Source organism: Aulostomus chinensis, chromosome 9 (assembly GCF_037954235.1).
Source record: "Aulostomus chinensis isolate RoL2024-O1b breed Wild chromosome 9, RoL_Achi_v1.0, whole genome shotgun sequence".
Classification (NCBI taxonomy): domain Eukaryota; kingdom Metazoa; phylum Chordata; class Actinopteri; order Syngnathiformes; family Aulostomidae; genus Aulostomus; species Aulostomus chinensis.
The window spans coordinates 27,150,499-27,172,997 of record NC_141328.1 but is presented as its reverse complement, the minus strand read 5'-3'; the positions used below and the strand labels follow the sequence as shown (position 1 = coordinate 27,172,997).

The window sequence follows — 22,499 nt, the reverse complement described above, 5'->3', positions numbered from 1 at the left end:
GCGAGGGGGACAGGAAGGGATTGTAGTTGGAGGGAGCGAGTGGACAGCAGAGTTTGAAATAGGAGAGAGAGAGAGAGAGAGAGAGAGAAGGAGAGATGGAGCGAGGGGGGCCGGTTAGTAGAAGGGGTGGGAAAAATGTGTGTGTGAATAAGAACAAGAGAGAGATAAAGGGAGGGGGGGGTGGCACAGACAAAAAGAGGGCTGGGGGGATTTTGCCTGATAAAATATGTGCCAATGTTTGTGTGAATGAAAGCAGTGACTATAGCTAAATTTCTGCCTGAACAAAAGCAGCTACAGTTGTGCACCGAGAGGAGAGGAGAGGAGAGGAGAGGAGAGGAGAGGAGAGGAGAGGAGAGGAGAGGAGAGGAGAGGAGAGGAGAGGAGAGGAGAGGAGAGGAGGAGAGGAGAGGAGAGGAGAGGAGGAGAGGAGAGGAGAGGAAAGGAGAGGAGAGGAGAGGAGAGGAGAGGAGGAGAGGAGAGGAGAGGAGAGGAGAGGAGAGGAGGAGAGGAGAGGAGGAGAGGAGGAATGCTTTTAGTCTTTGGTGATTACATTAGCATAGGAATAGTTTCCACTGGTATGTCCAGGGTGGAGAAAGAGCAGGTTTTTCTGTTAACTTGCAGGTGCTGTTTAAGCTCACAAGCCACAAAAAACTCCACCAGTCAAGCTCTAATCAACGTATTGAGCCAACCTACTGAAAATTAAGCGTTCTTTGACTTGTAGCTATCAAGGCTGCTGACATTTGAAACACATGTGCAAGCCCGTTATCCTGAAAAAGCCTGGGAGAAAAGAAGAAGCGCTCTTCATGTCTAGAGAGATCATTTGTAGATGCGTAAAAGTTCTTGAGTGAATTTAGTTTTGCGTTCCATATGTTTCTGAAAGTGTTACTTTTCTTTTCCTTTTTCGACCTGCTTTGTATTTGCAGAGCTGGAAGATAAATGTGTGTGTTATTTATTAAATTGAGGTCTTTTGTAATCCCAAGTAAGATGGGCCAAAGGTTTGGTAAGACACAGAAATAAAAACTGAACTAAACTAAAAAAAATAAACATAAACTATGATAGCTGGGTTCTGTTCCAATGAACCCATTTATACCTGATGTGACGTGTGAGCTTTTCTACAATCATCAACGTGCTCATCACTTTAGGTGTTTACAGCAGCAACAATTGATGAATCTGCAAATCCAAAAAAACAGAATTGCTATCTGTTGATTTTTTTCTAAACAGCTGTCATTTTACACAGAAGCCAAAGATCTGAAAAATGAAAAACAAAAGATTTAGTGGATGTTGATAATTTGATCATTTCGCTGAGAGACCAATGTTTTGTTCAGCAGCTTACTTACACGAGTGACATCAGGTTTTTTTTTTTAGGTGTTTGCGGGTCAACATGTGGTAAATTTGCAAAAAGCAAGAATATAAGTAAGAAAAGTCTGACGGTGATTTTGACTTAAATTGCATTTGCAATATGATTCACAACATTGGAAGGAATTGAATTATGATTCTTGTGCCATTATTCACAGTTTATTTGAAAACCGTACTGAAATGTTAAAAGGTGTGATTTTTCACAAGCACTACCAAATAATTTAGTTTTCATTAATTTGTACATCACAATTTGCATACTGGAATACCCCATTACTTAATTTAGAAATATATTTTAACCTAAATTTGACCTTCATGACATATTGGAAGATTTGGGTACTGAATGCGACAGTACATTCTATATATTTTCAGCTCTACCGTTCATGTACACTCTTCCACTAACTGCAGTAGATGTTGAAATAGAAACATTATCTTCTTGGAGAAGGTAAAGAAGATTCTAACCTGGTCTGTAGGAAACCGGTGTCACCTAAACCAACACTTCATTTTTGAGAAAAGGCACAGTTGAGCAAAGATTTGCGCTCAGTCTCCATTTACCAATTTCTTAAAAATACATGTCAGAATAAATGAATAATATCTAATTAAGATACTGTTTAAGCTGCAAACTTCTAATATTTACTAAGAAAACTATGTTGATCAGCTACCGACTAAAACACCTGTCAGTCTGTCCCTCTGCGTAGATGAAAAACATGTAACAAGGACTTTACATTGTTGAGAGGTGAAAGCTAATGCATCGTCTTGTTGCAACATCTGAACGCAGCATTCACCACCATTTCAGACAGAAGAACTTACTGGGCAAATGGGGGGAAAAGTAGTAACTTGTTACGGACCTTAATGACACCACATTTGGCTCAACACTTTCTTCCGGCTCATCTCAACTGTCATTCTATAAACATTATTCTGCGCTGTTTTTTTATTGACGTTTGTAGGCCAAAATGGCGGCAGCGCTGTTGTCATGAAAGCACCAGTTTTTCTCCTCTCGCGTTTCTACACCCTTTACCTGAGACATCAAGCTAGCCACATATCACTGATGCAACACTTGAGTGCATCCAGCCCCTTAAATACAACCAGCATTTGTGTCCTACAGGCTGAGACAAGCTGTTGTGGGTGGGACAGATGTAGCTGCAGGACAAAAATCAAATGGGCCCAATGTCAAGCAGGAACGATTCTGAAAATCACAGATCCATATCTGGAGCGACCAGGCTGGAGGGTAACAACAAAGACCATGATTGTTGAGTGAGGCCATGTCAAGCAGGCAGCACGTCGGCTGCAGAGCTACACCAGGATACATTACTGTAAGTGGCAGGTGTCAACCTTCAAAGAGCTTATTGTGTTTGTGCTGCTGTCAGAGGCTCAGCCTGCATGAAGCAAAGCAATTACAATTACTCACAATGTGTAGGACAAAAGAGCAGCTAAGCAGGATTTACAGCGATACAAATTCAAATCACCATGAAAAAAAGCGATAGTTCACCTAAAAATTGAAATGCAGGTGTCCTCTACTCTCCCTCATGTTGATGCGAGGTCAGGGAAGTTGATTAGTTCATAAAACAGAGCGGGAGTTTGACAGGCGTTGCAGTTATTGACTAATCAATCGCATTGAATGGCTTTCACATGTAAAAACAGGCATAATGAAACCATGAGAGCTCATCCAAAGTAACTCAAGAGACCTGAAGCCTCGACATTCAAACTTGTTTTGAACAACATCACCGACGCCATGTTTTTAGCCTCAATAAAAACACGGCGTCGTGGCTGGGCGCTCCAGGCTACCGTGAACATGTCGAGGCCTCGTGTCACCTGGATGACTTCAGGCGTGAAGTATGCAGCCGTTTTATGGTTTTAGTATGTACTTTTACCTCAGGTGTTTAGAAGATTGCTGCAGCACCTTCTCCTGTGAAACTGTCGCAGAGTTTTGTGAACTAAAATTTAAAAAAAAAACAACCTTCACCCGACCTTCCATCGGCACGAGCAGATAATGACTGAATTTTCATTTTTGGGTGAACTATCCCTTTAAGACTGCACTAAGTGGCTCAATGATTGCACGGGTCAGTTCGGCACATGTTGCTTCCCTGAGCATCTGCTCATGGCGGCAGCATTTTGAAATCTGGGGGGGGGGGGGATCAAATACTTAGCCACTAAATTCAAACACACAATGATTGTTCACTTCACATTAGGGAAACTCAAGGCTGAAAAACACAACAAGGACTTTTGTCCAATCCAGGTCAAGCATGGGAGAGTGGAGTGTAGGTAGCACACACAGCATACTGTTCACTGAGAGAGGGAGAGAGCGAGAGAGAGAAAGCAATATGTGTTATCTAACCCCCCTTTTTGTTCTCTTCCATGCCCTCAGCCAGCAGACCCATCCCATACCACAGCATCCCCGTGATCCAGGTGAGCCAAGGCTTCTTAATAGGCTACTGATGAGTCAGGATTACACGCTATTACTGTGGCTTACAGCTCCTGCAGCTCATATCAACAAATGAGCCTCTTTCACTGCTGCAAATGTCCTCTCAACTAATATGGATGATGGGGGCTCTCGGGGAGCAGCAAAGTGTGGATTTCACCAGTTTAGCAGCTGTCAGCCTTTTTAGGAGCAGGCATTTTTACTAATGTTTTACCTCTACTCTTGGAGGAGCTGTCCAGTGCCATGTTGGGGTCATAAATATCAACGTAGGGGTCGAGGAGGGGGGTAAAGGTGCTACATAACATGGATCGTATGCATCCTGACATTTGGGACTGGGAGAATTTAGAATTTGGGCATTTTGTGCAAACTGCTTAAAGCCAAGACCCTCAACGATGCGCTCAAAATGCAATTAATGCACGTTATTTATAGTCTCTAGCATACACAACATAGTGATGCATGGATGAGCAGGCAACATCAAGCGCAGCCATTGGCTAGCTGGTCGCTCAGCTGACTCCAGAGACGCCGTGCAAACGGCGAAAGACACAAAATACAACGCAGGGCAGAAGCACAGTGACTGAGTGTGTGTGACACCACCGCAAAACACAATCCCCCAAACCTCCTGGCCTTTAATGCCCCGAGCAAATCAGTCTAATGACGGGCTGGACAGTTGGTGTCCGAGGGCCTCGAAACGCGTCTGCACTTGACCCAAGTGTTCATAAAAGCACCGTTTAGCATTATTTCATGACGGATACGCCATTAAGTAGTCACAGGAGAGAATAAATACATAACAACCTGTATAATTAAACAGACTGGACATCACCATTATATTAAGAACCACAGCATTCCAACATAGAAAAAGCCTTATTGCATTAACACTCACCCAAATGTCTCATCTTATCTCGTCCGTCCAGCGATGGTTTTTTTTTTAAATAACCCTTAAAACAAGCTGCTCGGCCCCGTTTAGCTAGCCGATACTTCACTTTATTATTCCTACAGCTATTTACAAATTACACGAAATTTACACTCTGCTTCTTGTCTAAAAAAAATAAAATAAAATAATAATAATCGATTTAACCCCGCTGGGAAAATTTAAAAAAAAATATACAAAAAGGTGTTTTTTTAAAAAAAAGAAAAGAAAAGAAGAAGAAACGGCCGTTAAATCACATATGCTCGCTGCGGCGTTGTCGGCTTACAAATCCCCGGCGGAGTCGTCGAGGCTCGGCTCGGTGTGAGAGAGACAGGCGGGCAGTACTGGGTGTACGTGCTCCACTTCAGACGATGCTTGCGGTCGGTTTACGGATTCTCCCGCTCGCTGCTCGGTTTGTCGGCTTCAAGTTGAGCGACCGGCCATTCATGTGTATCCGACTATTATCAGTCATTTATGTACATAATTTACAACGCACGACTCCGGCGGCCTTTCGCAGGTTGTCGGGTTTTTGTTTTTTTTTTTTTACCGAGCGTGCGCGCGCTACCTGCTCCTCGCCGAGTGAGGAGGGGGGAAGGGGGGGGGGGGGCTCAACGTGAACTAAAAAAAAAAAAAACACAACAAAAACCAACCGTTAATCAGCTCTGCCACGAGAGGGCAGCCGCGCGACATGTTTTTCACCAACGGCTTGTAACGTGACTGTGATGATGCATTCAGGAACTCCTCGTAAGCGTCAGATTCAGAGTAGCAATCTAGAGAAGGGTTTTTGTTTTGTTTTGTTTTGTTTTTAAGTTTCTTTTCAAAGCTACTTGTCGAGTTTAGATAAGTTCCCGAATGCCTGTCAACCCATTATAATGTTATCTGATCCCAGACCAGACTCAACAGTTGAGCCTAGGCAGCGTAATTAAAAATTACATTACTGGGGAACAAAATCCCACATTCAGAGATATCACCAGTTTTTGGTATATATCAGTTCTATGAGTAGATCAATAATTAATTCTGTCTTAAGCAGTGGTGGAAGAAGAGAGTTCTTTGAGTAAAAATATAAATAACCACCCTGAATCAGGAGCAGATGTGAAAGTCTCAATTCAAAATTCTACTTCAACTTCAGCCCAAAATGCATTTTTCTTCAAGACTCCCACAGTCAAATGTTTGAATGTCACTGTGTGAAAGGATATGTGACAATGACTGTTATTACATTCACTGGTGAAAGCAAGAAATGTTCTCTGTACTCACAAAATCAAATCTGGTTTTACAGGGCAGTCTTACAGGTATGGTTTGTGACATCGCTTCTAATTTGGAAGCTGGTCCTGGTCCTAAATTCAGTTTACACAATTACAATGTGGTACTTTGAAGCCCCCAGTAAACAAACAGTGAGGATGGACTTTATAGAAGAGTAGGATAAAGCTGGTGTCCTAAGGTTTAACATGTGAAATGGAAAAATATCTGAATATTCATGTGAGTAATCTGGATTTTTTTAGAGGGAAATGAATAGGTGGTGTTGAAAGGATTTTGATGTGGTAATTATAGATGTTACGCTCCACAATGCATACTTTATAGTATTTAACCTTCTGGCAAAAGTAATAAATATTTGATTCTAAATTGAATCATCAAAAGTAAATCTGTACCATCTACATGCTTGCGTATTCCAGTAATTGGGTGTGTTCAACCCTTTAATTGTTGGTGCAGCATTCCAGATGTGCTGCTCTGATTACATCCTGAAATTAGTTGTTTTTGCATTTGAAAGAACACAAACTTCATCAGGTTTTGCCATGTTTTCAGGGAATTTTTTGCTCAAAGTACCTGTCTGTTTCAAATGGAAAGAAAATGAAGATTCCTTTTAAATGTAGTAAAGTACAACATCCCCTAGAGTTTAAATATCACACCATGTACTTATATGAACACTGGTTTTTCTCCTACTGCAATTACACCTAAAAGCACCACTAAGCCTCTCAGTGCAACAATGAAATTGATCCCGCTGGTTTTGTTTCATTTCATTCAGTGATTCAAAAGCAGCCGTCTACTAGGCTGTCAGCCGTCTTCTTTCAGACGGTCGCTCATCATGAACATGGAACACTCCCAGCGAAGGAAATGCCTTTGGCAGCATGAAGTGCAGAGAGACTTTGGCTTCTGTCGCCCTCTGGTGAACATCTTAATGTGCCAGCTAACTCAAGACTCAGCCACGGAAATACTCGCACATCTTTATTTATGAGCATTCTTGTCACAAACACAGACTGCAATGCTTTGTAGAAAAATCGTCTCACTCTGAGGTAACATAACTTGGTTCAGAAAAACAAAAAAACAGCTAAAATTGGCTTCTAAACAAACATATGAAATCAGTTTTATTATATTTCTATACATCAAACTTACAGGTGACAGGCTTTCAGAAGGCCTGCTGGATACATTCAACATTTAAAAGAGTAACAGAGACAACAACACGTTTAGGCTGAATCGTCAAAGCAATCGACAGACAGATGAAGCCTGCAGACATCCGACATTAAAACCATGAGTTTTAAAGTGAACCTCCATTGTTCATCCGCTGCCTTTCTTAAATTTGATAATCAAAATAAATAGTTTTATCAAAAGAGAACAACAAACGCCAAATTTGTCAAAAGATATCTGTAAACACTGGGCAAGCAGTTACTGCTGTGCATCAAGTTCTAAGAAAAAAATGGCAGCTAACATTACGCATATCAATGAAATATTTTTCACAGAATTAAAATATATTAACTCACTTAAATATAAAATTTGGTGTTCAGGACATGTAAACTACTTGAGTACCTGGAGTGTTTGTCTTATATTGACATGGGTTAGATTTCCTAATGTCTGAGTGTGAGACCGGTTGGATGTCTTTTGCCTGCAGAACATCAAATGATGTGCAAGTGTTCATCACTTCATATCACTGTGGCCGGCCTGCAGAGAAGGAATATATCATGTCCCTAGATGTCTTTGGAAGACCTACTCACGCTGTATTTATTCACTAGTATCTGTTACACTGGTCATCTTACACGTGGCCCCTCCAGCTTCCCTCAAGCTCACGCAATAAAGCTACAATGTAAAAATATTTTGCAACCAGTTCCAGCTATTTTAGATATATCAAGTCCCATGACAACCTTTGAAGACAACTTGTGCCTTTGCCACGAGAGAGAAAACGGATTTGTTATTTGTGGCCCGGGTCGAGGATGGTTTCGCTCATCCATCAGTTCCTTGGCCCTCTAACAGTCAATTGGATCCACTGCTGCTGTTCCAGGTGTTACTGTGCTGCGAGGGAGTACCGGGCAGAATTAAGCTTCCAGGGGTGGGCGCAAGGGGATACAGCCATCCATCTCCAGAGACTCGGGCCAACCTTCATACTTGTTGCTGCTCTTGCTGTTCTTCATTCGCTAACAGAAACAAGTACAGGCAGGTGTCAACAAAACAGAGAAAGAAGCTGCGTGATGTCAACTGCTGCTCACGCGCGGAAGGCTGAACTAAAATGAGCTGGAATGTTTTCACATACCATAAAAACCTGATGTCACAATTATCGTAGCGTGAAAATTTCACCCCTGTAAACTTGTTTAACCAGGCAATGTTCCAGCCAAAGAAGTTTAAAAAGAAAAACCCACACACATATCCACGCTACTTCGACGGGCGTAAAACTAAACAAGTGGATGGGGGAAGAGTGAGAAAGACTTGCCCTCTGACAGTGAGTTAAAATGACTGAAAGTGACTCACGGTCACGTACGGCAGCGTCCTGCCAAACCAGTCGCTAACTGAAGGATGTGAGGAATCAGAATCACAGCATAACATCTCATCTTTCATCATTCGCTGTATAATACACAGGTAGGATGAATAATCCACATGGCAATAAGGTGCCGTTTAGTGTACTTACTGTGATAAATAATAGTGTCACTAATGTTGCCATACTTCCTGTTACAGCTCTCTGTCACCTTGCATATCAAATAATCACTTAAAATATGACGGTAAAATTGGTCCTGTACAATAAATCCTGATTTTCACGTTAACAACATTTGGTTTTCATACTCATTCACTAGCCTGCCCACAACAGCCCTGCCCCTTCTCACCATCAGTGGTGTGTTTTTGTCATCATTCTGCCTCTTTACTCCGGTGTTAGCTCAATACATGTGTTGTTTGTGGATGGTTACATTTAAAAAAAAAAAATTGGGGGGATTTCTTTACCAATTTCTGCTGTCATATCAGCTTTCAATGACTGCATTTATATGGACTTTAGCACCTCAGTTTTGAGGCTTATCCTGATAATGGCTGCATGTCATCAGTATCAGCAGATATTGGTTCTTTAAAAAAGAAACAACTGGGCCTCTTGCCCCCTGAGAAACAGCAACGAGAAATAGAAAACATTTCCTGACATTTGGCCACGACAAGGGCCTGGAATCAGAATATGACGTTTACATGCACAAAAAATAACCCCAATCATAACTTCAGCCATGTTCACCATGTTTGAAGGTACTGCATCAAAGTGAAAATTCCAGGCACATGAAAACAGTTCTTTGTCATGTTATATACAATAAGGTCTTTTTTTTCCTGTTCTTTACAGAGCGACACAGGCAAGATATTTCTGCAGCATCTGCAGGCTGTTAACCCACTCCATAATAATCTCAGTATGACATCAAAGGACCCAATGAATTCTTGCAGGATTAGTAAGACTAATAAAGTACCTGCTCAAACGGACTCTTATTCTCAATTCCCTTGGCTCCCACGAACACCCAGCTGTCTCTAAAAGCCAGGTCCTTCACCGCCGTGCTCCCGAGCTCCTCGAACAGTCGCCGGGACTCGTCATTCAACCTGCCGCCGAAGACAAGGACAGCAGATGAATGGCTGTTCTTTGACACAAGAGGCCTACAGTTTAATACGAGAGCTTAACGTCCATTAAATTTGATGCGAAATTAAATGTAGGCTATTACCATGATGCATCAGGTAGCTTCAATGACAGCAGAGTTACATACGGCACTTACGTTCTCCCACTTTACAATCCATATAAATTTCATGCGATAATGCCACAGAGGGATTTATGATCTGTTTATAGTGGCTACCATATATCATTTAAAGCTGAGAAACACGGCTGAGTCATGTTCCACCGACAAAGTTGGAATCAAATAATATACCTTGTTTGTAACAGTTGGAAATAGGAATCTAGATTGTCAGAGGCCAAGAGTTGAAGATTTATAAGACTTTTTTCCTCAAGGTTAGCAGACATTGTAATGTTACAACAACGAACCCTTAACGCTGACAGACCAGTAGTGTTTTTCAGCAGTAACGGTGATAATGAAAGATAATGCCATAACTACAATGAGTGTAAGGTCATAGAATGAAAATAAAATTTGACCTGAAATAGAGCCCTGGGGCACTCCAAAAATCAACCCCGTCAAAGCCTGTGGAAAGGTATTCCATTGAGAATTTAAAATCCATCTGAATCCGTGACTTGTCTGTGCCCCCTTACACTAATAAGAGCAGTCTTAGTGCTGTGGTATTTTCTGAAAATAATCATTAGTCTGGTTATGTCTCACGGCCTCTGTGAGTTGTTGAGCTGATTTTGGCAGAGCCCGAGAAATGCCACTATGAAGAGCAGTCTAGCATTGGCCTGTGGCTGATTTTGTGGAGTCATAACAAGTTCATGTGCTATTGAATTAGTCAAACCACATAATTATGACAGTTAATTCACAGTAAGAAACCGGGGAGGTGGTGACCTCTCTCTCTTTCTTCTTTTTCCCACGATGAAAATGTTGTGGTGTCCTTAGTAGGTATGGTTGAAAAATGTCTCTTAACATTTGATTAATTCCCTTGTGACATATCAAACATCCTGACTTTCTAACGACAAAACCTTAAAAGTCCACTCTTTGTTCAAAACGTAACTTCTGTGGACAGCCCCCCCCCTATTTCTATCAAGTTTAATAGCAGTGAAGACTCAATATTGCCATTCTCTAAGAAATCCATCCATCCATTTTCTTCCTCTTATCCTGTTAAAGGTAGCGGGGGGGGGGGGGGGCTGGAGCCTATCCCAGTGGCTTTCAGGCGAGAGGCGGGGTTCACCCTGGACAGGTTGCCAGTCCATGGCAGGGCCAACACATATAGACAGACAACCACTCACACTCACAGTCATACCTACGGTCAATTTAGAGTATCAATCAGCCTCGTCCCCAATTGCATGTCTTTGGACGGTGGGAAGAAGCTGGAGTACCAGAGAGAACCCAAGCGGGCACAGGGAGAACATGCAGACTCCACAAACTCCTGCCCAAGCCGGGACGCAAACCCGGAACCTTCTTGCTGTGAGGCGACAGTGCTAACGACCGCACCACCGTGCCGCCCATTCTCTAAGAAATTAACTACTATAATAGTGCCTTTGATAGATGTTTTCTTGTCTTTTGAGGACATTGCAGGCCTAACTGAGATAGTCGGTGGGCCGGGTGAGACATATGTTGCTCATGTGTGATTCTACATGCTACTTTTTTTTTTGTCTTTCCAAGTCCCATATATAAAAAACAGGAGGGGGTTGTTATCATATCATGAATTATTACTTTGTAGCTGGATCGTCGAAGGAGGCCACAAAGACGAGCGTTCCCTCGTGGAGCGGCCGCAGAAACTTCAGTAAGTTGGAAACATCTGAGAACAAAGAGCACACGAAATATAAACTAGGATTATCAACCAGATGTACCAGATGTGGAGTATATATTACATATTCACATTTTTATTACCTCCTGCCCACATATCAAAAGTCTTTGTCTCCAAGAGTTCTCCTGTCAGCCCTGGAACAACAGAGAATCAGTCAAATATTTCAAATAGTGCGATAAACAGGAGCTCAACGTATGAGTGCAACCCAGTATATTCACCATACCATTCACCAAAGCTATATTTAGTCCTCTGCCAACATTGTTCTTCACACTGCTTAGTAACCTGTGGCACAGAAACACACACACGACTGGGGCTATTTAGGAGAACAAGTTGTAGGTTTGCACAGAACACATTACAGCTACGCACTTATACATGATGCTGGGCACTTAAGAAGCAACGAAGGAAAACGAAGGGAGAGAAGAGCAAAAGACTGGGTGGCAGGCAGACTGAAAGGGTACTTGCATTCAGTTCCTTAGATGGAGGCCTGGTTATGAAAGCACAGAGGGGGAAAAAAAAACAAAAAAAACAGTGTGAAACAAACAAACAAAAACAACTAAGGTGGGAGGGGAGACACAGACTTCAGTGGACAGAGAGGAAACGATAAACTCTTGAGTCTCACATCTTATCCTCCAGACAGATTTTAGGTCCGATGACGTTGGCAGCGCCAGACACCAGACGGAAGGCCAAATGTTTTGGGGGACAAGGAGCTGACAGTCCACATTTATACTTTCGAGGCCGAGGTTCAGCTGAAACACATGAAAGGTTATGGGCGGTAATGAGGAATGGGATGAGATGATACTTGAAGAAAAGTTGTCACAACAAACTCTTTCTGATACTTACAAGGTGTAGGTTCCTCACTTGCACCTGAAAAAGCAGACGGATCTCAAATCAGAAAGGCTTTGTTCAACCAACGAACACACAGACCCTCCATCAAAGATGCTTTCCTTCAGCTCATCAACTTATTTACATCTAGTCTCTAATAGGTGAGATCTGTCTGCCCAAGAGGGAAAACTCCAAAAATGTTTGACAATCCATGACACAAAACAAAAGAAATGTGCTCACAGTATTTTTTGCTGATCAACAGCATATTTTTTCAATCATTTCCAGCAAGGAGCAGGCGTATGCTGCAGCCTCGAGGAAAAGTTCTCTCGCCAGCCTCTTTTCTTCCCCGAATGCTGCGTCATTTGTGAGCAGCAGCCTCAAGCACTTCTGGTGGATTTTCTGGAAACAGTTCCGAAAGGCTGTGGCGTCTTCACATCTTTTTCATGTGAGCAATCATATGGCTGCAGGGGTGGGAAGTAACAAAGTAGAGGTTCTCTGATGCTGAGCCAAAGTTACAAGTATCTGTACTTAAGCTGAGTATTCATTTCTTTGACAAATTTACTCATTACACCTCACAATCATGTACTTTCTCATTAAAAATAAATAATTAAAAAAAGATGCTGGTCTATCGAATCATTTCTTAAAGACTCACAACACTGAAAACGGTATTTTAATCCATAAAATGAAACATGAAATTATTCAGAGCGTTAGAATTGTCGCGCCTGTTAAAGTAATGGCCGAACTCCTTTGACATCATTCCGTTTCAGGTACCCAGTCCATTTCCAGGCGATATCCTGTTAAAGACTTCATGTAGTAACACCCAGTTCCCTGATGGGTCCACTGCCCGATCTCACTATCAGCACTGTTGATTCAAGTTGTGAAAAAAACTTCTAGATAAAAGTCAAAGGCGGACAAAGAACATCTATACGTCTCTCCAGCAGCGTGCATAGTCAGCCGAAGTTCTAATGCGATTATGCAATCCCCAAAAAATGAAAACAAAAAAGAACTTGTCTGACCGCATCGAAAAGATGGAGCAAATTATACATATGATGCCAAAAAAAAAAACATAGAGACACACAACATTCATGTTTTACACTTAGGGCTTTTTTTTGTGTGAATCAGGACACTGATATTCTATAAGACACTGGCCTATAATTGCTCTACAATTATGTTCATACTTTGGCCGTGCGTGTGTTAACTCTGACGCTGTGTTTCTGACAGGTACAACACTGGAGACACAGGCTCCCAGCAAATTCATTCATGTGAGCACCCGGCCCGCAGAGAATGTTGGGAATTTTGGCCTTTGGCCTGATGCACTGTCATTAAGTTCTTTCATACTTACTGCTGAATAATTGGCGTACAGATGAACCACCTTCCCCTCCAAATAAGGTGTTTGCCAGCAGCCAGGTGAGTCCAACCAACAGCAGCACAGCCACAGCTCGCAGGGGGCCTGTCAGAAGAGACCAGATGTACCAGTTCAGGTCAAAGAAAAAAGGTAATCTGTTTCGATCAACAAGTTCAACAATGGAATGCTATTACACCAACCTGTTAGTCTCATGATTCACTGTCCCTCAGACCTTGAAGGGGGGGGGGGGGGGGGGGGAGAGAAACTACATCAGTAATTGGAAGGTCGTCCAGCCACACACCAGCACTCTCTTGTTTAAAGAGTAGATTCTGTTAAAGCGGTTTCCATGTTTCATTCATCGAGACACACAGGTATTGTATGCAAGCATTTTCATCTTTACAGAAAAAAAAACCTGATGAATATTAAATTTTTCATTTGAATGGAAGTTGTTTGCTCTTTTTTTACAGTTTCCTTCTGTATTCAAACTCAGTAACAGCACCATTCTTACCAATGCCAATCGGAAGCAAAGAAATGACCTTGATGTGTTTCTGTGGCAGACACGATGATAAGAGCTGGTCCAAGTGCCTTGGGTCTATCTGCACTCTTGTCAACTACACATGAACACGCACATTTGAACATCTAGCACCCTCCTTATCATAACATTCTGGACCTCTTTCAGCCCCAGCTCATCAGATTGCATCTCTGGTCTCCTAACCTTAAAGGAATATTTCACCCAAAGACACCCCCCCCCCCCCCACCACCACCACCACCACCACCACCACCGCATGTCCTCCTGCTCTTCTGGCTTCTTCCCCTGCCTGAATTCTGTTCCTCCAGGATTCAAAAAATATCAGCCTAATACTTGTGGCTGTAAACTGCTAGAGCCCCAAGATTAACAACAACATAACTACACAAAATCTCAGTTTAGGAACACGCAAACACATAATCCTCTATAATCCACATCTTCTTTATCCAGCTGTGCGCGCAGTAATCCACAAACACTTTGACTCGAGCTAAAAGCAAACAAAAACAGCTCTGGTTCTTCACGCTCCTGGGCGGGCCTGGTGGGGATGCACTTGGTCTGCATGATGCCCAATGGGCTTTGAGGTCGCCTGAATCTTATCTTCTTGCAGATACCTCCTCCGCCACAAGGACAGAGAAACATGACCTAAACAGGACAAACGGAAAAATCTGCAAGACGGCTTTTAAAATCCCATTTCACTGAGCAAATGAATCCATGGACCGTTTGGACGAGTAGAACTCAGATGAGATAGTAGGCCCTGATCGATCCTGCCGGTGTTGAGATATGAATTAAGTTCATCAAATGTCAGACTCTAATCAGTTCACCAGTGGTCATTACACGTCACAGCGAACAGTTCTTCCCTTTTTTTTCCTTTCTTTTTTTTACAACTTGCAATCAACTATGGGGTCCTGAGGTATAGAGACAGTTGGGACATCATTAGTGTCCAGCATCCATCGGCTCCCACTTCCCGGCTCGTTCACCGGCCAGTACACACTCCAGCAACAAGTGCAAGGCTGGCCGAAGGCCATTGTGCAAACTCTGTATTCACCAAGAAGTCATGCAAGGTAAAACAACAACAAAAAATCTTCATCAGTGACCAATAATCGAGTCACAGTTCTTGTGTCGCTTGAGCAAATGTTAGTACTGGAACAACAATGAGGAAGGAGCACAGCCACCTAGCCTAGAAACTCACTGCAAGTTTATCACCGAAGGAATTAGTAATTGATGCAATCCATCCTTGTTGGTTTGGAGGACTTGATATGAATTCAACTATTGGACAAAGCTTACATTTAGCACTTTTTACCTTAACACAAAGAAATGGCATAGCAAAGTGCATAAAAGAACTTAAAATAGAGAGGACAAGTAAGGCAGTGGGGGGGGGACTGTGATAAACAAACACTGACGCAAGAAACAAAGTATATCATTGTGCATATTTTGTTTTTCTGTGTAATCTAACGAATTATTCAACCAGGTCCTGGAAAATAGAGTGGAAATAATTGTAAAATAGATTGAAGTCCCTGAGATGCAGTTACCTGTATAAACATACTTAAGATTGCAATTTGTGTGTGTGTGTGTTACAAAGTGTCCAAGTAACTCCTCGAGGGTTGTGCATGTGTTGTCTATGCAGGATGGCCCCGCCGAGATCTGGTTTGCCAGGGTTACAGCAGCCATCGCGCACACAGGGCAACATCATTCAGTTGACACGATTATTTGTGTGTCCTCCACATAAGAAATGTCAGCTCCTACCTCCTGTGTCCAGCCTTCAGCTGAATATAGCCTTTTCTCGTCGCCTTTTTCAGGGATGGAATGGAAGGAAAAGACGAGCTGTTGCTCTTGCTATCCGGGGACTTTCACTACTTTTTGCGCTGTTTCCTCATTGAGACTTCCCCGGTATAAATACGCCTTCAGCGTGGAGAGGGAAGCCGATACTTCCGATTTACTCCTTCACGTACACACAGGTGTGTTACGCCGCCTTCTGCCAGCATGGGAATAAAATATATGACATATATCAGGATTATCTGTCTTCCGGAAATACTGTCAACCCCCGGCCCGTCAGCACGGAGGCTGCGCGGAACTGTCACGTGACCAAAAAATGGATTAAAACCATCGTGTAACGAACTCCAAAAAAACAAAAAACAAAAACTAGAGCCTTAAAAATGAGTTAAAATACTTGAAAATGAAAACGGAAAACACTACAATATGACTACGGTTTCAACGTAAAATAATTGTAAAAAATTGAGAAACTCCTCCTCTACTCCTCCCGTGGTGATTCAGACCCAAGATGGCCGCCCACAGTCCCGTACTCTCCTTATCCAAAATCATCAGCCCTCTCTGGGGCGGACGTGCGGGAAATACACTTAAAGTAAGACAAGGAATTCTCTTTACATCATGGCGGATTGAGCTTTGCTGTTGAGCTTTAAAGTAAATGAATATACCCTTTGTTTTATCAACCACAAGGTCAACTGGTTAGACTCGCTCGAATTAGCAAGCTAGCATCTCCCACATCTCCTCTAGCGGTAGTTCCCTTATGTTTCAACGTATTCCACGAGTGATATATTTCTATTCAATTTTGTATTCTAGGTATTTGGAACAACCGTGATCAATCGCCGAAATAAGACTTTGCCTACTGTGAGTATCTCATATGTGGGTTCCGTCAGAGTGCACAACTGTGATTTTTTTCTGTATGCCCCAGTTGCTTGTCAGGTATGGGTGTACTGGTGCTGTCATTGGTATTCATATATTTCACATCCGTATGGCTTTGGGTTAACCTTTGCTGGGAACCTGTTTAACTGTTTCCTGTCGGAGCCGGAGAGATAACCACACCTCTAGGTTTGCTGTTCGATTTTAACAAGTCCTGCTATGTGGCTGTTGAACTGACTTCGTCCTTCTGCTTTCCTTGCTGTCTGTCCTCACCAAAAGGGAGAAAACATTGTAAGTAGCTGACTCTCTTGTAGCCATTCACTGACTACAATATCACACTTACGTGAAAGAACACTTGCATGATTGACTTGTTGCTTTTGGATTTCACAGGACGGTCAGTTTAACCAGATTTAAAAATCCAGAGCAAATTTATGGACATATCAAAACAAAACGCAGATTTTATTCATCTTCATCCAACCAGAGAGGGTTTTAGCTCCACAATAATTTTGGTCAAATTGCCTTGAGTGGTAACCAGTGGCAACAATCTCACATGTCTGTCTTGGCAATTTTTAAACACACACACACACACCCAAATACTAAAAGCCTTTTTGTGAATTCCATGTTGTTTTAATGGTGTATCTTAGAGAGTCACAATGGAGAATGCAATGTGTAATTGGCAGGATCATCAATGTTTTTGTAAATCCAACTATAATGTCCCCCTTCAACAACGTTACTGTGTCATTATAATGTTAATTATCAATTTTTTTAACAAATGGAATGAATAATAGAAAAAAAAAAGATGAAGAGAAAAATGGATGCACTGATGGTGAAATGCTTGGCCGATGTCAAAGTTTAGAATAATAAATAATTGTAGAATAAAAAATATGGCTGGTGGAGGTACTAGCAGTGACTTTTGCTGGTTTTAATGTCAGTTCTCTTTTTTATTTTGTGCCTTTTGTGCTGGGCTGACAAAAAAAAATCTTCCCAAGAAAACATCTAAAAACCATATATCTTCACACAATGGCACATCCTCCGCTGTCTCCTTATTTGCCGATGCTGTAAACGAGGTAGATATTGGCCGAGAGCTTCGTGGTGGCTGAGTTGGTGCGTCTCTAAATGGAAGCAAGCAAATGTTCCCTGTGATGGATGATATCCTCTCAAGGTTTGATGTGTCTGCGAGGAGAATTTCATACTCTACTAGAATGAGTGTCGTAACTGAGGCAGGAAATCAGTGTAAAGGTGAATACGGAGTAATGTCAGCTCTGATGAAGGTTATTTGTAGTTGTGTTAGAACTTCAAAAGCCATCAGTTTATAACACGTGAAAACACCAATTTTACAGCCGCCTCCAGCGAAGTATGGAGGCAGACACACCGTAACTCTCATACCTGGAGATGGAATCGGTCCAGAGCTGCTCAACCATGTCAGAGAAGTTTTCAGGTACGTTAAAACGAAATGAGTTCTTGTTCTGAAAGTGTTGACCAAAGCGCCGACAGAATCTGGCCGTCTCACTTTGCTGGTTTCCGTCACGCCGCAGGTTCAGCTGTGTGCCTGTGGACTTTGAGGTGGTACACGTCAACTCTGCCCTGGAGTCTGATGATGACATGAATAATGCCATCACTGCCATTCGCCGTAATGGAGTTGCCCTCAAGGGTAAACAAACCTTTATTTATTTATTCTGTCAGCCTAAAAAAAGAGCAACAGAGAGACTTTTAACCACAGCTGCAAGAAGCTCTTTGTTTTCATTTTATAATTTAACTGATTTTTCCTGACTCTCCCAACAGGTAACATAGAAACCAAACATACCATGCCACCGTCTGTCAAATCCAGAAATAATGTCCTTCGGTAAGCTCAAATGAAACACCCTTGAGGAGTCCTCCGTCAGATGGGTTACACGTATTCCATAATTTGGTCTGATCACGTCACATTGTCACCCCCGTGTGCACCGACAGCACAAGCTTGGACCTGTATGCCAACGTGATGCACTGCCAGTCCGTCCCCGGAGTGCAGACCCGCCACAAGAACATCGATATCATGATCATCAGGGAGAACACAGAGGGAGAATACAGCAGTCTGGAGCACGAGGTCAGACAGAACAAAGACTCAATCAATTCCTCTGCCTGCTGAAACTCGCATCTTTGAAGAGTTTTTCCTCTGTCTGTCTGTCTCTTCATATTCCTTCACTTGAACTCTCTAGTAATGCTTTACATCAAATTACATTGTTCTCCAGCAAGTTTGATTTAAAAGACGATGACAATACACTCTTAAAAGTGACGTTACTTGTGGAGTTGTCGCTCCTGACGCTCCTGACGCTCCTGGCTGCATCAACCACCAAAGGGCACCTGTAAATGTGGCTTTTGTTGTCAAATTATTTATAGGAGTGACAAAGAAAACGGAGAGTAAAGGTCATGAAATGAAAAAGAACATTCACGGTGGCAATTAAAACTATTACCACAGAAAGACACTCACACATACAGCACTACCATATATTCAAGACTAAATAATTAAAATTATTCAGCTTATTTACATGTTGCTTTTACCTTCTGTGTTGTCTGCATATTCCTTTTGTTCCCGTCCTGTTTGTGTGGAACGTCCTTCTGCTGAAGAGGGTCCTTGTAGCCACCTAGTGGTCACATCCAGCACTTGTCGCTGGCTTCCTGCTCATGTGTTGGTGAATGTTCTTGTAGTGATGAGGGTGTCAGGTTCAGCCAGTTGAAGGATGTTTGTGCTGCTACACACGGGGGCCCACACAGGGAGGGCCCATTCAGGGAGAAGTTCCCACAAAACATTCACCCAAATAAAGACATTCTGAAATGTTCTTGTATCAGGAACCCTTCAGTTTTCATGTTCATTTTTGTGTGTACCAAAAAAAGCACCCTCATCATACTTCCAAGCATGTCAGACGTTTCTTTTCTTTTTTGAAATGCCAGTATTTGTTAAACAGTTTGACCCTGGCCAGACATCCAGATTTCACCAACCTAAAGGAATGCTGGCATATGGAGGATTTGGTTTATAGTCAGGAAATGAGTCACGGTCTGATGTAGCCTATCAGAGTTGCACATGCTGCCTCACAAATAACTCCCAGCAATGTAATCTGTGGCTGGTTTTATTCTCCTCTATCCTTGCTACATTTGGTCTGCTTAAAGATTACACGTAATACTGAGCGGCAGTCTTGTCCGCATCACTTTGAGAGACACATTATTTTTGCTCGATACAGGAGTAGTAAGATTAAGCCTCTTGACTCTGTATTTGTACTGCATTCCCTCTTGTTCTCGGCCTCCTGTCATGTGCAGTATTTGAATGTTCCTTTTCATTCTTCCTATTTTCCCTCCCTGTCTTTCTTCAGAGTGTGTCGGGGGTTGTCGAGTCTCTCAAAATCATCACCAGGAACAACTCTCTCAGGATTGCTGACTATGCTTTCCGCCTGGCCAGGGAGAAAGGACGTCGCAGGGTCACCGCTGTCCATAAGGCCAACATCATGTTAGTTCCTTTGTGGCGAGTGTGTCCTGCCAGAAATGTCCAGTCTCTCTCCCCCCCCCCCCCCCCCCCCAGAGGCTTATGTAATATTTTGAGTTCATTAATGCTAGACATGTTGCATATGGCCAACAGGAAGCTCGGGGATGGCTTGTTCCTGCAGTGTTGCCGGGAGGTGGCCTCTGGTTACCCTGACATCACATTTGACAGCATGATTGTGGATAACACCACCATGCAGGTGACAGCAGATCACATGCTGATGCATCAGCAGACTGTCTGTCAGTGTTGTCAGGTCTAACGTGCTGTCTGGTGTTCTAGCTGGTGTCCAAGCCGCAGCAGTTTGATGTGATGGTGATGCCCAATCTGTATGGTAATGTGGTGAGCAACGTGTGTGCTGGCCTTGTGGGAGGGCCTGGCCTCGTGCCCGGGGCCAATTACGGCCATGCCTATGCTGTCTTTGAAACGGTTAGTGTTACCTTTGGGAGGTTGCTGCCTCTTCACTTCCCAAAATATATTTAAACTACGTCTGCAAGATGATGAATTGTATTATTTTTTCGGACTCCCTCAGGCCACGAGGAACACAGGAAAGAGTATTGCAGGCAGGAACATTGCTAACCCCACCGCCATGCTGCTAGCCAGCTGCATGATGCTGGATCATCTGAAGTAAGTGTTCCATGTTTTAATATTTCCTCTTCCTGTGCTTCCCATCCAAGATATAAAAGTTTTGACTGGTATTCCTTTGTCTGTCTCCAGGCTTTACGATTATGCAAGTTTGATCCGGAATGCAATTCTCACGACCATGAATGAAACCAGGGTGAGTCTTTCTTCACGTCCCTCCATCACCTGAATCAATGCAATAAAACTCACAGGCCATTGTTGTCTGATGTGGGCACAGACGCCCTGGCAGCAGGTCTGACATGTTTCCTGCAGGGCACCACAACAACACATATACACAATCGGCCTTTTGGCCTTTGACTGTTACAAGTGCATTGTGTTTTTAGGTTCAGTTGTATTCCCCCAGCTCAAACAAACCTGGTCTGCCTTTCATGCATGACCGTAAGCTGGTTGTTGTTTGCTACGAATTCTGAGGAAAGACCTGATATCAGTTCCCCTTCAGGAAACTTGTAAAGTTACAAGATCCTCCCATACGCAGTATTTTATTGTATTTCCGAATGCTAACATTTTTAGCATGTGGTGCTCCTTAACAAAATGTTTGATCATTTTTGTAAGCATCCTTCTGTCTCTTTGCAGTTGCACACAGCCGACATCGGCGGTCAGGGCACAACATCAGAGGTGGTTCAGTCCATCATGAGAATCATCCAAAGTAAAGCGCAGCTTACAGCAGAGTTTTAAACCGCCACGAGGATTTCGCACAGACACACACACACACACACACACACCTCTGAACAGCGCCAGTGTGTGTAGGAGATTTATCAGGGGCTTATGGTGGATAGATGTATAATAATAGAGGGAGTATGCGTGCATGTCTGTTTCCGTAGCATCAGGTCCTACTGCTGTTGATCAGAAGGGTTTCTTTTCTCGTCCACTCATCTAACTGAGCAGTTCACTGTATCACATCTGCTTGTCTCACACAACAATGGCCTTATGACTCCATTAGTAGGTGCCGCTACCTCTTGAGTTCACAAAGTTCATTTGGTCGAAAATCCAGGTTTTGACGGTTTGTTCGGACTCATTAGAAAGCCTCCCTTGCTGTCACGTGTTAGAACACCCTAAAAAGGGAATTTGTTTCCCTCCGTTATCTTATCCAATGGCGCAGTTACCCGATCCTCCTCAATGCGGTTCATTACTTTTTTACAGCCTTTTCACTCAGCCAAATTGTGCAATGTTCATTTAATGCCTCTGCCGCACTTAAATATCGAGTTCTCTACTGTGCTGTCCTGTATGTTCATATCAGGTCCTCCTCTGTACTCCTGACGTCGCTACTTCATTCATACTGTAGATACACAGGCAGGATACTGCTGGCTAATGTACTTGTGCCATAATAATCTCCTCGTCCAAGTGTTGATCCCATGTACTGATGTCTGGAAATCATATCTGCTATGAAAAGATTGGTTTGATCATGTCTGTGCTGGGATATATACTGTATAACTTAAACATCAATAAAAGTTAACCTTTAATTATGTTTTTGTGAGTGTTTACTTCTGGAAGATTTTCGCAACAGGTTTGTTTTTGTTTTGTTTTTTTTAAAGAATTGATTTAGAAAAGGCCGTGAAAATTTGCCTCAAAAATGTTCGACTATATTCAGACTGAGAAAACCGTTATTTACTTAAAGGTAGATTTTGTATACTTTGCCATTAATTTTAAACAAATACACTGCGGTCCATTTTTGACATGAACAGTTTTTAGATGCGG

At 42.6% G+C, this 22,499-nt stretch overlaps 3 protein-coding genes across 5 annotated transcripts in view; 1 reads left to right on the top strand and 2 right to left on the bottom strand.

Moving 5' to 3' along the window:
- The window catches only part of wnk3 (WNK lysine deficient protein kinase 3), a 41,837-nt gene extending 36,584 nt beyond the window's left edge, over window positions 1–5,253 (bottom strand). For all 3 annotated transcript variants that reach the window (XM_086214728.1, XM_086214727.1, XM_086214729.1), the window contains exon 1: window positions 4,653–5,253. The gene's annotated coding sequence lies outside the window, so the exon portion shown is untranslated. The remainder of the gene's footprint in view (window positions 1–4,652) is intronic.
- Window positions 5,254–6,886: 1,633 nt separating this feature from the next.
- fam3a (FAM3 metabolism regulating signaling molecule A) lies at window positions 6,887–16,307 on the bottom strand. Its single transcript, XM_086214726.1, has 10 exons — window positions 15,761–16,307; window positions 13,692–13,723; window positions 13,489–13,596; window positions 12,165–12,188; window positions 11,944–12,070; window positions 11,548–11,606; window positions 11,408–11,458; window positions 11,231–11,315; window positions 9,374–9,500; window positions 6,887–8,080 (listed from the first exon to the last, which is right to left on the bottom strand). The coding sequence occupies exons 2-10, from the start codon at window positions 13,702–13,704 to the stop codon at window positions 7,982–7,984; spliced, it is 693 nt and encodes a 230-aa protein (XP_086070852.1). The 5' UTR covers window positions 13,705–13,723; window positions 15,761–16,307; the 3' UTR covers window positions 6,887–7,981.
- idh3g (isocitrate dehydrogenase (NAD(+)) 3 non-catalytic subunit gamma) lies at window positions 16,105–22,264 on the top strand. Its single transcript, XM_086214725.1, has 12 exons — window positions 16,105–16,376; window positions 16,595–16,642; window positions 17,995–18,092; window positions 18,190–18,305; window positions 18,437–18,497; window positions 18,605–18,737; window positions 19,999–20,132; window positions 20,262–20,364; window positions 20,445–20,591; window positions 20,695–20,789; window positions 20,880–20,940; window positions 21,378–22,264. Exons 1-12 carry the CDS (start codon window positions 16,296–16,298, stop codon window positions 21,477–21,479), a joined length of 1,179 nt encoding a protein of 392 aa, XP_086070851.1. The 5' UTR covers window positions 16,105–16,295; the 3' UTR covers window positions 21,480–22,264.
- Window positions 22,265–22,499: the final 235 nt, after the last annotated feature.